The sequence below is a fragment of the Corvus hawaiiensis genome, chromosome 12 (assembly GCF_020740725.1).
Source record: "Corvus hawaiiensis isolate bCorHaw1 chromosome 12, bCorHaw1.pri.cur, whole genome shotgun sequence".
NCBI lineage: Eukaryota > Metazoa > Chordata > Aves > Passeriformes > Corvidae > Corvus > Corvus hawaiiensis.
In genome coordinates this window covers 7,420,382-7,437,602 of record NC_063224.1, presented here as the reverse complement: position 1 = coordinate 7,437,602, position 17,221 = coordinate 7,420,382, and the positions used below count along the sequence as shown (strand labels likewise).

The window sequence follows — 17,221 nt, the reverse complement described above, 5'->3', positions numbered from 1 at the left end:
CGCAGAGCGCGGGGAAAAGGAGCCTTTATTGACCGGAAAACCGCGCAGGGGACAGACAAGGAGGCAAAGGGGCCGGGGTTCCCCCCTCAGTCAGTTCTTCAGCTCCCCCAGCCGGAGCCTGGCAAAGTCCGTGGCCAGTTTCAGGGCTTCCTGCAGGCAGCCCACGTTCTTGCCTGTTGCCTGTGCAGAGATGTCCTTTCCACCACCTTTGCCGTCCATCAAGCCAGACACTTCCTGCACCCACTGGCTGGCCTTCAGGCCCTTATTTGCAGTCTCCTGGGCAGGAAAAGAAACCCAGCGGTCAGCACTGAGGGAAGAACAGCAATCTCCCCACCCCATGCCTACCACGCCGTTAAGTCCTGACTCTTCCCCTTCCCTGTTTGCAGAGCACAACCCCTCTTCCCTCACTTCTGCAGCCTGACAATAAGCCCAAGCATGAGGGCTGTGGCTCTTGCCAATCAGTTCTGGCTGTGTAACGTTAGATAGCTCCTGCCTGAAGGCGGCAGCTCCTTCACGGAGGCTCAGGAAGAGGCAGCCATGCAGCCTCAGCAGTACCTGGGGTACTTGACACAGGCAGGTGATCCTGCCAGCTTCGTTATCCACAGCAAAGAGCATAGCAGCGGTCTGGGGGGAGTTAGTCTTGAAAAGCTTCAGAGATTCATTCAGGGCCTGGAAGAGAACAAAATCCTTGCCTGACTGCCTCCCTGCGCTTGCCCCCAGCCCAGCTCCAGCCCCAACAGCACCCACAAAGACCTCAGGAATTGCACTAAACCAGCCAGCAGCACTGTGCAATGCTCCTCTTCCCAAACATGAGCCATCTTCACATTCCTGGCAGTGTAGAAGCCTTGGCAGGGGACATAAACCCTGCCTGTGTACCCCAAGGGAGGAAGGAGAAAATGCTTTTATTTCCCCACCATGAGGTATCCAGGAACTGGCAGAATCAGCCCCAGAATGAACCTTTGCCTGAGTGTACTGGCTGGAGGAGAAAAAGCTCCTCCCAGCAGAAGGGAACAGCTGTTCCAAAGGGAATCAGGACTCAAAGGCAGCATGAAGAGGCTGCAAGCGTTATCAGACACAGCAGGCAGGGAAGAACCAGGAAGACTGCCACACATTCCATTATTCCCAAGGAGACCACCATCCCTCACTTGCACAGACAGCACAATACAGCACAGAGCCCCAGGAGTGGGTCCTCTGGCAAGCAAAGCAGTGCTGCTCTGGGTGGATTGGGAACATGCAGCTCCCTGGGCTGCCAGCACTGCCATCCCATGGGATGCACCCTTCTGCCAGGGAAAACACTGCAACAGCACGCACTGGGAGCAGAAACGTGGGCATCGTGATGCTGGTGGCCACAGAGAGTGAGCAGGATCAGCTCCAAGACTGCTGGAGAGGAAATTTAACAGGGTGTTAAGCCCAGAGCGGTCTAAGCCCAGGCACAGCCAGCCCCCACTGCCTGGCACTGTGACACAGCACACACAACGGAGCGTTCATTCCAAAAGAAATTACTTGGAAAAAAACTTGTGTGTGGAGGAAGGAAGGAGCAGATTCAGCCCCGGCCAGGGAAGAACTTGAACCCAGCTGAGCAGACATAGCTGGGGGCAGCTCTCTGCCTGGTCCTGTCCACACACTCAGCCCAGGACACCGCTCCCAGAGCTGATCTGCAGGGGCCACAAGCATCGTGACTTTCACAGCTCGGCAGAGCTGCTGTTCTCAGTCCTTTAAGTGCATTTCAGCATCATGACTGCTGCAGGATGAGTCTTACCTGGGACACAACGGGATTTCTGCTGGGCTCCCTATCCACCACCAGGTCTGGAAGCTCAGCAAGTGGTCAAGAACCCACCAGCTCTGCAAGCCCATGTGCTAGTCCAGGAGGTGGGACACAAGACAATACCCCAGTGGTCCCTCCCCCTTCTCATGGACAGCATGTGGCAAGAGGGACAGCTCTGTAGCACTGAACCGCCTCCCCAAGTGACGAGAGACCACCCAGCTGCTCCTCAGGCAGAAGGAAGGCTGTTGAGGAGAGATCAGCCTTTCCCATACCTTTGCTGAGGCTCCATTTTCCATTTCCATGATGACCCACGGCTGGTTAGGGTGACTCTCGATAACTTGCTTGGTCTTCTCCAGCACCTGAGGACAACAGTGGTCAGCCACTAGACCACCCACACTGTATGGACACAAGAACCACCTGGGTAGAGCAGGGACAGAAGCCCCCAAGATGCCCAAACACACCCACAGCCCAGCCTGGAGCAGCCTTGCACTGTGAAGCAAGGAGGAATATATTCTGACAGGCAGGTATGTGGCCTGCAAGACAGCATGTCGTGCATGATTCCTCCTCCAGAAAACTCTAGTGGGATCCAGGAGGAAGCCTGCACCCAGGGGCACTGTTAGGGCAGGAAAACGCTGCCATGCTTCAACACAGGGAACAGGTATGGAGCTACTTCTCTTTCAGGAGGCAGCAGAAGCTGGAGGGCTGAACAGTGTGAGGGGCATTCCCACACATCAATTCTCTTCCATCCTGGACACTAACAGAGCTCCCAGGGGAGCACCCCACAGCTCTCCCACACTGTCCTTTATTCCAGCCCAGGGCTCACTCTTTTCTGGATGTCAGCTTTGCTTGCTCGGTCCAGGTCATCCATGACTTTCTTCAGTGCTTTAACAGCCTCTCTCAGTTCATCTTTCTGCCACTGTGGGATAACAGCAGTGGCCAGTGTCTGCAAAAAGAGAAGCAGGTGGAGAAGGTTAAAGGTGCCAGTGACCATGGCAGGAGATGCAGCACCTCATGAACTCTGCCTCAAGTGGCAGAGCCCCGTAAGCTCTACTCCTCTCCCAGTGCCAATGACCCCAGGCAACAGGTGCTGGCTGCAGCACCCATGGGATGCAGGGCTGCTGGAAAGGAGCAAGAAGGTGAACTCATGCCTCATTAATACCACCCAGTGCTGGCAATCAAGGTCCCATTCACTCTGGGAAGGCAGAGCACTGCTACCATACTCACCTCACCAAGATCCGTGATCTCCTTCTGCACATCCTTGTTGGGAGCTGTCTGGACCTTCACCTTGGCCTCCAGGGCTGACAGCAGTTTCCTGAGGCTGTCGACTTTCCTGAGGGCCTAGGAGAATACAATCTGAGTTAAATCAAGCAGGAAGATTGAGCAGGCAAGGCTCTTGGTTACCCCAGAGTACGAAGAGGTGAGGAATGCTGGAATGCCCCAGGATGGAGCTTAGTAACTCTGGGGAAGCCACAGGGCCAAAGCAGACAGCACCTGACCAGAACCAGGGTGTGATGCTGGCACATGAGCCTTAGGTCTCTTTTCTTTGCCAGGATTGCCAAGATCCCCCCAAAAGAGAAGTCATCCCCCCCATGAAACCCCTTGTTCCCACTTCAGGGAGTGCCAGCCCGCATCCAAAGTCACTGCCTCCTGCAGCAGAGGACTGGGTTCGCAGACTTCACCACTCTCCTGCTGGCCTAGCCAGCTGCCAAGAGCTCTCTATCTGCAGCAATTCTGAAAAGCAACCTGAGCTGACCCTGGAGCCATCCCACACACCCACCCAGGTTTCTCTGCCATAACACCCACATCTGAGGCTTCCCCCTCTCTTCCTTGTTCTGACTGTAGTATAGCCAGGGCTTCCAGCACAGCCTTTGCCAACAGCAGCACCCTTTTCCGTGAGTCCTCAGAGGATATTGTGCAAATTTGAACAAAAGGAACTTGAGCACAGGGTAAATAGGTGGAATCTCACAGAGGATCTCTCCTGCCTACGCTTACCTTCCGAGCTTCAGCCCCGGTGACTGCAACTATCCTCCGAATGCCTTTAGCAATTGCTTCCTCTGAAACAATCACAAAGGGGCCAGCATGGCTGGAGTTCTGCAAGTGCCTTTGGAAAGAACCCAGACAGACCCACAAGAGGGAGTTAGAAATCCACCTCTCCTTTCAGCAACAATCAGCACAGAAATAAGACAACCATCCTGCCAGAGAAATGCAGCAATGTGGGGACAGGCACAAAAAACCACTTGTGCAAATGAGTGAGGAAAGGGTGGCAAGGGCTGTGCTCCCAGCACTGCCAGAGACCCTGAGAGAGGGCAGGGGCAATACAGACAGTTTCCTGCCTGCAAAAGGTAATTCTGAAGACTGATTAGCTCAGGACTGGGAATGCAAAGGCACATCATCACCACCACCTCCAGCTCTGCCCTGGCTCTGCCCACTGTATGCTCATGGCACTCCCAGGAGCTCAGGCTACACAGGAACTCCTTTTCAGCCACCCTACCACCTTCCCTGACCTCTCCAGGTACTCACGTCCCTCCGCAGAACTCAATAGAGGTGATGGAGCCCCCAGGGCCAGAGGGGTCAGCCAGCAGCTCCTCCACGGGAATGCCAATGGAAACCACACGGACGGGATCAGGGTAGGTCTCGTCAAAAACTGCCCGAAGTCCTTGGATAGCTTTGGCTGCTGCGAGAGGGCAGTCCTTGGCATACACAGTCTGCAGAGGACAGCAGAGAGAGGAGGGTAAGAGCCAGTCCTGTCAGCTGTGACTGACAGCCCACGTTCCCAGGAAATTTCTTCCTCTAATAAATCCTAGAAGTGAAATCTTGTGCCTCACACCTGAGCTGGGGTTTGTTGAGCTGCAAGAATCACAAAGTTATTGGCAGATGTCTCATCTTCAAAATTCCCAATACCACCTGCTCGGACTCCCTGTGTGCTACTGCACATGCAAATGGTTCCAAGCACAGATTCCACGGTCATCCAGGGTCTGCTCTGACACTTGGCACCAGACAGAGCAACTCCCCTGCCATTGAGGACACATCACTGGGTGTCTGGGTGCACAGTGTAAATCCAGCCAGGCCTGCAAAACACTCTGCCAAACTTCCTGGCTCTTGTAGCTGGTGTGACACTACTGCAGGCATGGGAACACTCCAGCCCTAGAGAGGGCTTGAAACCAATGAACAGAACAATCCATATGGGGTTTTCCCACTCAAAACCCTCTCAACTGATGGCAATCTGTGCACAATACTGCACCAGCAGCTCAGAATCCTCCTGCATGCCAAACTCCCAGCATCCCAGATCATCCAAAACCTGGACTCAATGTATACAACGTGTCAGCCATACCCACCTTTGATTCCTCAATCATCTGGTTGGCAATCCCTTCAACTGTCTTGATTTCCTGGGTGGACAGGGCTCCCTTGGCTGTGAAGTCGAAGCGCAGCCTGTCCGGTGCCACCAGGGAGCCCCTCTGGTCAGCCTCCCCCAGCACGGAGCGCAGGGCGAAGTTGAGGATGTGGGTGGCCGTGTGGTTGCTCATGACCGGCCTCCGCCTGGCCTGAGGGAGGAAGCCACTGTCAGATGGGGTCCCATACCCCAGAGCCACGACCACCTCCAGCAGCTGAAGGGGAGGTTAATGCCCTGATCCAACAGAATCCCAAACTAGCCCAGCAAACAACTGATCACGCTGCCTTGGAGCTTCAGCTACAGGAGCACGTGTTCTCCACCAAATCCGTGCACGGCTATGTCCTGGCAGTCCCCTTGTTGGGCCTGTGTGGAGTGAGGCCAAGGACAGACTAGGACACAGATACTAATCTCTGTTCCTCAGCAGGGAAAAGCACTCCAAGATGGAAGCCTTCCCTCTTCATCTAAAGGTGCTGCCTCTATAGGGAAAGGAAATGCATCAAGGCTGACTGTGCTCCATCCAGCACTCACTCAGCAAGCTGAGCCCACAGGAGCAATGTCTGGAGTGGGGCAGGCAGCCCAGGCTCTCTGCTGTTGTCCCCATGCACCACACATGTTCTCCCTGCAAGTCATGACCCAAAAAGTGTTTCTGCCTGTGATCAGCAAACCCAGCAAGTGTGGCTCTGAGCCAGCTGGGCCTTAGCTGCCTTGTGGTAGGAGAAAGCCAGGTGCCAAGCAGGAGAGACTTGGAGTCAGCCAGACACTGCTTGATCATGTGCTGCAGGGAGAGCAGGACCCAAACATAAGGCCCCCAAAGTGGAACCAATGAAAAGAAACAAGACAAAATCCAGAGAAAACAGACAAAGCCCATGTGTTATACCATGTCTTAACTCACCTCATCAATAGTCAGGTGGACCTGATCTCCTACTTTCAAACTCCCATAGAGAGTTCCTATGTGGAGCACGTAACCTCCTCGGACCTGCACATTCTTCACAGTGAATTCTGTTTTCTGTACAAAGAAGAAAACACCCCATGTGAGCAGGGTGAGAGGCCAAGGGGAGAAATCATCCAGCCAGAGGTCTGAGCTGCAACTGGAAAGGTCCCAGCTGAGAGCCAGAGTGGTATGTGTGCTGGAGAAAGCTGAGTGTCCCCAGGCACAGCACGCAGCAAAGCGGAGAAGTGAATGAAGGTGGGGCACAGTTATGGGGCACAAAAAGAGCTCCCCATCACAGCTCGAGAGCACTGCCCTTGGGCTTGGCAATCCCAGCACCACCACCACAGGCATCCACATTCTGGTGACAGCAGCACAGAGTTGAATTCCTCAAGAAGCAAGGGAACAAAACTCCAGCCCATCCATGCCCTGCTGCACCCCCAGAAAGGAACCCTGTGCAATGCCTGACACCTAACATGGATGGAAAATTGCTGGAGCTTGTTTGGCCCCTTCTCCCCCTCTGCCCAGGCCCCGGGTCAGACAGAGTCTAGCAAAAGGCTCTCAGGCCCACTCACGTCCTCCCTGCTGTCGTCATCCTTGACCATGTAGCCCTGGTCATAGATCTGCCCACCCTGCTCGGCGTAGAAGCAGGTCTGGTCCAGCACTATCCCACATTCCTGGCCAGTGGATACCTCCTCCACAAACTTCTTCTCCCTGCGGATGGCCTTCACCGTGGCCACGAGGCTCCCGAAATCTGCCACCAGGATGACAGGCAGTGTCAGTAAAACAGGAAAACCTTATAGACACCACATGGGAGCAGAATGTGATAGCAACACCTCCCAGTTATTGCAGGAGCTCATGGCAGCTACCACATTTGCAGGGGATAAGGAGAGAGGAGCAAGGCAACAGTTAGCTGGGAATTTAATTCAGTGCCCTCCAAGGCAGGGACTGTCACTGCCTTCCACACCTATGCAGCAAAAGTCAGCACAAACATGGCTATGAGCCTGCAGCCTCCTGAATTTCCATCAAATCAAAAAACTAGCAGGAACAGCCAGAGCAAGCAAGCCAAACACCCTCCAACAGGCCAAGCAGAACTGCAGTCTCCTGCAGCACTGGCAAAGGAGCAGCGGAGAAACACCAACATAACACTGTGGAGACACAAAGCTGCAGGGAACAGGAATTCCCTTAACATGGCAACAGCAGTACAGTAGCCCCTGAACAGTCTGTCCTCTTTCTCTGCTCCATTAGTAACAAGCAGGCTATTCACCTGCACAGCCTTCCACTCCCAACTCCATGTCCCAGGAAAGGAGAGCCCAGAGGTACATGCCAGGGAAGGTTTAGTAGCAGTACATGATTGTGAGAAGGTTTTCTCATACCATAGGTACCACTCGGATCTGAAGCATAGTTGTATTTTGGTGAGTCATCTGTCACCTCCAGCCCTCGGGCTCTCAGCTCTTCAATGGCATAGATGTCCAGCATGAGGAGATCCTCCCCTCCAGCACCCTTGCCCTGGGATTTGAGCTGCCAATGAGCAAGATTTGAGAAATGAGCTGTCAAATACCAAGGTTTAAGAAACACCAATGCATGCCAGCCTAGTTGCACATGTCACTCACATCCCTCAGCACTCCCTGACTGAGAGCTCTGCCCTGGGAAGCTGTGTGCCAGCATCTGGAGGGCACCCATTTCTCTGGCTTCAGAGCAGCCAGTTCCAGCATGCAGACCAAGTGGGCCTGAGCCCAGTAAGGACAAGCAAGTACCCAGCTGGTCAACACCACTCCCTACTGCTGCAGCAAACATGATGGGAGAGGCACCCAAGGTGCAGGCTTGCCTAGATACTGATCCTTGGACAGGGAGTTAACTTCCCTAACCAGAACAGGACGGCAGAGGTGCTCCCAGCACTCCACTATCTCTGTCTGAAGGCTGAGCTCAAGGTTCCAGGCTTTGCTAGCGAGCAAAACCAACCCCAGCTGTACAGAAAAGACACGTCCCACAGCAACTGCAGTTGTCCTGGATTTTCCCATGGGACAAACCATGGGGCATAGGGGATGTGAGCAGACTCGGTGAGAAAGGAGCAACTTACGACTGCAAACTGCAAGGAAGGGAATTCTCCCTGCGCACCCATAAACCAGCTTCCCCTGGAGCTGTTACCTACCTGAGCATTTTTACGCTCTTCTTCAAAGCCCTCCATGTCTACAACAAGGCCCTTCTCCTCTGCAATCAGCCCAGTGAGATCCGCAGGGAAACCGTAGGTGTCATACAGCAACCAGGCAGTGTCACCTGCAGAGAAAGTGCAAAGCAGTCACCTCTCATGTTCCATGAGACACTGCTCCCTTCCCTCCTCTCCCACTGGCTCTGAGCTACAGCAGGACAGTGAACAGGCCTGGAGAATTGAACATCCAAAAGGTTCCTCCCTGCCAGCACAGAGATCTGTGTCTGGGCAGCTTAGAAAACTGAGCAAGTGAACACAAGCCAGAGGAGAGACAGGTGGTTCGGCTCTAAGAGATGTCTTCTGACTCCGACTTTGTCCCCCCACCACCTTCCACACCTCTAATTTCCCCGCCCAGCTGAGCCCTGATGTGATCTTAGATAATAAATGCCTTTTGCTGCATCCAGACAGAAGTCACAGCCTTACCAGGAATGATTTTACTGTCCCCAAGGCTCTGGATCTTCCTGTCCAGGATGCGACGGCCTCTGCTCAGTGTTTTCAGGAACTGATCCTCCTCTTCATTGATAATGTCCTTTACCATATCTGGGTCCTTCTTCAGCTCAGGAAAGGCATCTCCCTGCAGACCCAAGAGGATGAGCCCTTCAGCACAGAGACGTGCACATCTCAGCAGAGGATGTCTTCAGCAGATACAGTGGAGTAGGAGAACTTACCAGTGACTGCACCACCACATCAACCAGAGTAGCAAAGAAACCCTTGGGGGCATTGAGCTTCTCATGGGAGTAGCGCACGGCCCGTCGGAGAATCCGCCTCAGCACATACCTAGGGAATAGCAGAGCGCCCCGTGCAAACATTACACATCTGAGTTGTTCTCAGGGGCTCCATCAGTACCACCTACCAGCAGCTCCTCCCAGGACCAAGAGCACAGGGTTTTCTCCCCACGTTTTCCCTCGAGCGGCTGCTCACAGCAGCAGTAAGGCACAGGTGAGGTGCCAGTCCCCAGCTCCATGACCAACATTCACTGTGTGCTTACTGAGCCCAGTGGCACCTGCAGCACAGCCTCTCCCAGCCCAAAATTCCTTGCTTTTTCAATAGCAGCACTGCTCCAAGCAGGGCTTTGTGCCTGTCTGCCCACACTGATCCTATCCGGGGGCTGGCACAGCAGCAATGGTGCTCACAAGAACCTTCAGACTTGTACATCATGGCCTTTTGGGTGAACCTTACTACAGCGATTCAAGCGTCAAATATTCCGAGCAAACACTCTGCTACCCACTGGGATCAAAAAGATCCCAGACACAGAGGAGATCCCAGAGCCCTGATGGAAGCCATGCTGAACAGGATGCGAGCGGTGACAATGCAGCAGCTCCTTCTTACCCTCTGCCAGTGTTGTCAGGCCTGCCCCCGTCCGAGAGGGCCAGGGTGATGGTCCGTGCATGGTCGGCCAGCACACGGTAGGCCATGTCTATTCCATCAGCATCCTCGGCCCCGACCTGCCCCAGGTACGGCCTGGCACCAGTGCCCTGTGCAGAGGAGAAGGCAGTGGGCAGAGGGGACAATTATTGACAGTGGCACCGTGGCAGAATTACAGGGAAGGGCCTCAGAAGCCAAGCCCACCACCCACAGCCACAGAGAACATTCCTCTTGGAAAGAGGAGACTCAGTGAACCCAGGGGAGGCATAGAGCTGCGGGCTCTGCATGGTGCCATGGCCCACATTTCAATGGCCAAAAGCTCTCCAGACCAGAGGGAAGAAAATCCAATTTATCCCATCATTAAGAACCCACGAGAGAGGGAGAGGGAAAGAGTACAGGGAAATCATCTGTTTTGCACATTGGCTCAAGGACTCCAACCTGGCATAACCTGCCCAGCCAAGAAACCTTTCAAATTCTGTCACACAGGAGATGGTCCCAGCTTTCCTCTTTTAGGATGTTTTTATCCATACCCTAGGGAAAGATACTGCTGTAACCATGCAGTGCTTGCACATGGTGCAAACCTCCCCCCACGGGCACAGTCCCTCCAGCTGGGCTCCCAGCACATGGCTGGAAGGCAGACAAGGACACAGGGGCTGTGTCACCAGTGGACTTAGCACTGAAGAAGGGCAGCTCTCCAGTTCCAACTCTGGAACTCAGCACCTCATTCCTTAGAGGTAGCAGGAGCTTAGGCTCTTCTCCCTGCTTTTTATCCAGCATGATGTACAGCCAGGAAGATCTGCCCCCTCCATGGAGGGAAAAAAAAGGCTCGGACTTGCACACAGAACTCCCAGCATGGGTAACGTGATCCCCACCCGAGACAATGCAGCAGCAGCACACAGGTTCTGCAAGTGGCTGTTGTGGTTTATATGGCAAAGGCCTCCTGTCTAAGGGAATTTTCTACAGATCAGCATGTTCCAGGTGTGAGACTGAAGGACAAATTGATTCTGGGTATCTCTCTACCATATGGCAAAAAAACAGCACTTGGCCATGAGGGACTGCGGAGCCTCTCCCACTGGGAGAGGACCAAGGAGTGTTCATCAGGACAGTCCACAGAAGCTGGGTAAGCTGCACCACTCTCTGTCCTGTTTTCCTCTGGAAACATGTCCCAGGGCAGCAATCACTGTGCCAGCCTGGGTTCCTACCCTCAGCAAAGTGCAAACGTGTGAGGCTCACAGCAGCTGGGAAAGCAGAGACCACCCTGTCCAACCAGCCCCACGCATCTCCCCAGGGATTCAGGGAATGGACACAGCTGGGTAAGGCTCCAGTTCATACCTTTTGGATGGCTTCAAAGTAAGGAAGGAAAAGGTCAGTGTCATAGTTGGACATCTTGTTCTGCAGCACAGAGACCAGCCTCTCCAGGCCCATCCCAGTATCAATACTTTTCTTAGGAAGGGGCTTCAGTGTCCCATCAGCTTCCCTGCCAAAGAAAGGTGAGATGTTATGGATGGAGGCTCTGCAAGGGGAATCCCATCTCTCCCTCAATCTCCATGAGATTTAGTTCCATCAGATTTGTGACACAGGCCCATACACAAGCCACACAAAGGACAACTTTGATAAAATACAGTTAACAAGACCCTCAGCAACAACTTAGACCCAAAGCAGACAACAACTTATTCCATACTGAACTCCTGGCAGATAGAGAAAATACTCTCAGTTTGTCCCAAAAGCAGCATGACCAACCCCTTCTGTACTGGTGGGTAAGGGGACAGAGCATCACAAAGTGTTTGGCTGCTAGGAATGGCGAGTAAGCCACGGGCAGTTAAAAGAGAATGCAGCCTAAGCAGCCTCCCAAACTGAGCTGGAGCAACCTGGCTCACCTGGAAGCTGGAAGCAGGTCTGGCTCACCTATTGAACTGTATGAACACCAGGTTCCAGATCTCCAGGACGTTGGGGTCATCCTGATTGACCAGGTGTGAAGCATCTCTGTCCCCGATTCGGTCATAGTGGATCTCGCTGCAAGGACCACAGGGGCCGGTGTCTCCCATTTCCCAGAAATTATCCTTCATATTGCCAGGCAGAATCCTGCCTTCAGCTAGCCTGTAAGAAGAAATTTATTGAACAACAGAGACTAACTAAAAGAATTCCCCAACCTAAAGGCTATGCCAGAGAACCCACAGCTCACTAATTCCCTAGATGTGCTGATGAATTCTTAAGAGACCAACCAAGAGCCTAACACTCAGGATCCCTGCTGAGGGGATCAGGTGAACACTAGCGCCTGGCACTCATCCCAGCTGGAAACAAAGACTTACGCAACACCTCAGTAAAGCCACCAGCAAGAAAACACTGATGGGATGAAGAACCTCTTCTATGAGAAAAGACTGAGAGAATTTGGATTGTTCAGCCTGGAGAAGAGAAGGCTCTGGAATCACCTTGTTGTGGCCTTTCAGTACCTAAAGGGGCCTACAAGAAATCTGGAGAGGACCTGTTTAGAAGGGCATGGAGTGATAGGAAAAGGGCTTTAAACTAACAGAGGGCAGATGCTTATTATATATTATGAATCAATTCTTCCCTGTGAGCGTGGTGAGGCACTGGAATAGGCTGCCCAGGGAAGCTGTGTCTGCCCCATCCCTGGAAGTATTCAAGGCCAGGTTAGACAGGCCTTGGAACAAGATGAGCTGTAAGGTCCCTTCCAACCCAAACCATTCCACAGTTCTATGACTCCATGATCTTCTCAAGTGCTGTCAGTGGCAGCACACTGGGCAGAACATCCCATCCATCTGACCAAGCAGGATCCTTAAGCTTACACAAGAGATTTGGAAACCAGAGCTCTCAGTATCTTCTACCTAATATCAGTACTTCCCTTTGGTTTGGAAGCTCCACCACCCTGCAAATGTTATTTGTGACACTTCAATTTTGTTAAAAGTCTCCTGTTATATGTGTTCTGCCACATAACACAGGCCATCATAGAGTCATAGAAACATTTAGGTTGGAAAAGACCTTTCAGATCATCAAGTCCAACCATTACTCCAATACTGCCAAACTCACCACTAAACCATGCCACAAAGTGCCACTGCTACACAGCTTTAAAATCCCTCCAGAAATGGTGACTCCACCACTGCTCTGAGCAGCCTGTTCTGTTCTGCTTCTGTGAAGATTTTTTTTCCTAATATCCAACCCAAATAAATTCCTATTGCTAATCAAAACATGCACCTTCCTCAGTGAAAGGCCTTACCCCAAATCCAACCAGATCTGCTTGCACTCCAGGTCTGGTTGCAGTCCTGCAGCCTCATTTCCACCAAAGTAAGTGACGTAGAGTCTTTCAGCAGGGATGCCAAACTCCTTGGTGAGAAGCTCCAGTGCCAGTTTACAAGCAAGTTCCTGCAGAAGGAAACATAAGGTCAGCAAGTGAATGCAAAGACAGCTCCTCTTCAACATGCAAAACTGGCTACTGTAGGTATCAGCAGCCAAAAACTTTCTGACTTTTGACATAAGAAAGAGGTAGATTGATACATGCAGTGAAGAGGGCACAAGAAACATCTCACATGACTGTCTTCATGCAGCCAAGTTAACTCCTAGCATGTTCACTGCCTCCAAAAAGCCTTTTAATTCTGACTTTGAATACTACACTAGCAAGAAGCTTGGGAAAGGAAATCATTATTGTATGATCGCTCCTGTTTGAAGGTCAGTCATAGCTGCATAGCACATTTAAGTCCCCACATCTCCAGGACAGCCACTAAAACCTCTACTTGAAGACTCCAAACTAGCAGAGTTAATTTAATCAGTTTTGTAACCTTAAGTAATTAATCTCAAATCATTCTGCAGGGTTGGGGCAGCTTCCAAGCTCATATATTCCAAAGCAGCTACATGCATCTTTGTGCCAACATATTCTCTTTCCTCTTGGCAACCACTCTGCTGAGTTTACAGAGATGGATAAATCTGCGCAAGAGATTCAGAGCTGCACCCGGACTGTTTTACCTTGAAATAATCCCCAAAGGACCAGGATCCCAACATCTCAAAGAAGGTGTGGTGGTACACATCTTTCCCCACATCATCCAGGTCGTTGTGCTTGCCCCCTGCTCGGATGCACTTCTGAGTGTTGGTGGCTCTGCTCAGTTTAGCGAGCGGGTGTGAGGGGTCGATGGTATTGAGGAAGATGGGTTTGAACTGAGAAGAGAAAAAAGGGCAATTGGGAAACGGACTCAGAACCTGCTTTCAAATGTTGCAAGCAACAGCAAGGCAGTAAGTGTCATCTATGTCATGATATCACTAGTCTGGACATACCCAAAACACCTTTTAGAAACAAATCTGCTGCTGCTGTCCATGCCTAGAACTCAGCACTCACACACAGAAAGAGTTCCTAGAGCCCACCAAAGCCCAGGGCTTCCAAAGGGACTGAAAGCTGTCAGATTCCCAGCTGCCAAAAAATAAAAATTGGCTGCTGATCTGCAGCAGAGCCCTTGCAGCAGACCAGTCTCATCTGCTCTTCAAACACACCATTAGTCATTTCTGCCAGGATTGCTGTGGTACCAGGGGTCAAGGAAGGGAGACTGGCAGAGCTCCCACCACAGGAACCTCTTCCAGTGCTCTTGCCCATTTTGTGAGAGCACAGAGGACTCCAGTGGACACACCAACCATCTCTCTGTGACCAGAAGGAAGATGGAGAAAACAATAATTTTCCCAACAGCTCTGCAAACAGTGTCACAGGTTCCAACAGGATATGTTCCTAGGACCGCAGTGCCAGGGTGGGAATCCTACCTGATTCATACCAGCATTGGCAAAGAGCAGTGTGGGGTCATCCAGGGGGATTGTAGAAGATGAGTGCACATAGGTGTGCTTGTTTTCCTTGAAGAAGTCAATGAACCGTTGCCGGATCTGGCTGGCGGTGAGCGAGGTCTCCATCTGGAAGCTGGAAGTTGCCACTGTCTAAAGCAAGTGGCAGGAAAGCAGCAAAACCTCGGTGCAGTCTGAACAAACAACAACAAACAACGCTCTGATGTGCTGTCAGTTCAAGGTGAACATCAGGATCGCTGTCTCCAACTCCTGAAAGGGTCTCCCTACATTGTTAAATACCCACTGACACCTCAGTTCAACCATCGGTCTGCCCCAAACAGTGGTGGCCCAACCCAAAATTTCCTGTCCCCCAACCTCCCTGACTTCAGGGGCTCTACATCAAGCTACTTTTTCTTTGAAAACACATGGTTTTAAAATAACAAATTCACATGGATTCAGTGGGTTGTGCTGGTCTTGCTGGTGACAAAGGAACTGCCAAGTCATCAAAGCATTCAAGGTGATTAAACGCAGAGAGTGAGGAGACATCATTATGGCCTTCCAGTATTTAAGGGGGCTTATAAAAACAAGGGAGAGCAACTTTTTACATAGGCAAATAATGATACAACAAGGCAGAACAGTTTTAAACTGGAAAAGGAGAGATTTAGGTTAGATATTAGGAAGAAATTCTTCCCTGTGAGGCTGGGGAGGCCCTGGCACAGGCTGCCAAGACAAGCTGTGGCTTCCCCATCCCTGGAAGTGCTCAAGGCCAGGTTGGATGGTCCTTGGAGCAGCATGGTCTAGTGGAAGGTGTCCTATGGCAAGGGTGTTAGAACCAGATGGGCTTTAAGGTCTCTTCCAATTCGAACCATTTTATAATTCAATGACTAAATCATAGAACAGCCAAGTTTGGAAATGACCCCAAATATCACCTTGTCCACCCACCCTGCTCAAAGCAGAGCCAGCTCCAGGGATGCCTGGAAGCCTTCCTTGAGGGGACCCACATCCCCTTCCTTGAGGAGACGAACATCAGAGGCAGGCTGACAGCCCGGAGGGCAGCACCGCCCGTGTCCTACGGGTACACAGGGCTGTCCCTGACAGCGGAGCGCAATGCGCATCCACGGAGTGGGGCGAGATCCCAGCAGCCTGCTGCGGCACGGAGAGACGCGAATTCCCCGTAGGAGCAAAGCCTGGGAGTATTCACAGCACAGAATCAATGAGGTTGGAAAAGTCCTCCGAGATCATCGAGTCCAACCTCGATGCTGGAGGAGGGAAGGACCCGAAGTGGGAAGAACCAGGCATAGCGGCGGCCCCAGGGCCTATCAGAGCCTCTGCCCCGACACACCCGCTCTCCACTGCCCGAGAAGGGGTGAGGGCACAGCGGTGTCCGGCAGCGCCGCCGGCCGCCCGGCATCCCCCCGCGGGCCCACATGGGGCGCGACCAGCGCACCACCACCGCCACCCTCCCACCCCGCCTTCTCCGTGCCCCTCTCCCCTGTGGCCGCGGGTCCCAGCCGGGCCATGACAGCCAAACCCAGCGGCCAGACCCTCCCAGGCCCCTCGGGCCGTACCTGCGCGGCCGCCGCCGCCCCTCGCTCCGCTCCTCCGGCCGCGCCGCAGCGCCCACTCCGCCCCGCCCCTCCGGCGGCCGCCACCTCCCATTGGTTGAGGGCGCTGTCGCTCTTCCGTCAGCCCCGCCTCTCCCCGGGGCGCCCCGCCCCCGGCTGATGCAATGGCGGGACACGGCGGGCACGTGACGCGGGCGGGCTGAGGCCTCACTGGGCGCCGCCATTTTAGGAGTGCCCGCCCTGCAGGCGCAGGGATGTTGTCCCAAAAAATCGGATTCGTTCCCCTGGTGTGCAACGAGCCGATAGTGACACACTCGAGTGAGACATAGTTTATTTCAGAACTCCCCAGCCTGGGTGCTTAGTGGTATTCCACAAATTCAGCACACCCCACCGGACTTTCCATGCTGTTATGTCACAGCAATTCAGAGTTAGTAACTTCCCAAGCACAGCCCTTCTGTTAGAATTGATGGGTACTTTCCATACAAATCATGTAACCCCAGCTAACTTATGCTCAGGGGAAGGGTCTTCACCTGGGCAGGGTCTTTTTGTTCTGTAGATGTGATTTTTAGTGTTACAATGAAGATAGTTTAGCTCTAAGATACATGGACCAGGAGTTAATTTTGCCAAGTTAGCAATGTCATCCCTGAATCTTGTTAGTTCCAGAGTGTCCTTGAGTGAGGGATGCTGGCTGCTGCCTCTTCCAGTGATTAGGTCTCCTTTCCTGCTGATTAGGCTTGAAAGTATACAAAGCTCTTACATCAAAGAACAGCCTGACTTAAGATAATACTGACTGACACATTCTCCATTTTGCAACAATGATGCTGCCTGCTCCCACGGAGGGAGCAGGGAGCTGTGGGGCTCAGGCAGGAAGGGGCTGTGGCGGAGCAGGAGCTGGCTGGCGTGTTCTGGGCTCTGGGTGCTGGAGTGGTGAACAAAGCCCTGCTGGGGGATGTAATGGCTACAGGGTCTTTGCAGGAGTCTGCAAAGGGGTCAAGGTCAAGGCTATGAGATGCAGGAGGGGTCACTGCATGGCTCTGGTCATGGAGCTTGCAGAGAGGGCCTTGTGGACCCAGGCCAAGGGGTGCAGCATGTACGCAGGGGAGGCGCCACGCTGACAAAAAACAAATCACTCTGAGCACAGTCAAGCATTGAAACAGGGCCTGGGAAGTCTGCGGGGTCCCTGGAGGGTTTTGAGGTCAGGTTCAAACCCTGGGCAAGCTGCTCCGAA

General features: G+C 52.8%; 1 protein-coding gene across 1 annotated transcript; it reads right to left on the bottom strand.

Moving 5' to 3' along the window:
* Window positions 1-7: 7 nt before the first annotated feature.
* Window positions 8-16,056, bottom strand: AARS1 (alanyl-tRNA synthetase 1). The gene is made up of 21 exons (XM_048316698.1): window positions 15,997-16,056; window positions 14,414-14,622; window positions 13,634-13,822; window positions 12,891-13,036; window positions 11,564-11,755; window positions 10,991-11,135; window positions 9,623-9,768; window positions 8,962-9,070; window positions 8,717-8,867; window positions 8,237-8,361; window positions 7,461-7,605; window positions 6,660-6,838; window positions 6,049-6,162; window positions 5,101-5,307; window positions 4,286-4,470; window positions 3,758-3,866; window positions 2,990-3,103; window positions 2,589-2,708; window positions 2,038-2,124; window positions 556-669; window positions 8-276 (listed from the first exon to the last, which is right to left on the bottom strand). The coding sequence occupies exons 2-21, from the start codon at window positions 14,555-14,557 to the stop codon at window positions 91-93; spliced, it is 2,907 nt and encodes a 968-aa protein (XP_048172655.1). The 5' UTR covers window positions 14,558-14,622; window positions 15,997-16,056; the 3' UTR covers window positions 8-90.
* Window positions 16,057-17,221: the final 1,165 nt, after the last annotated feature.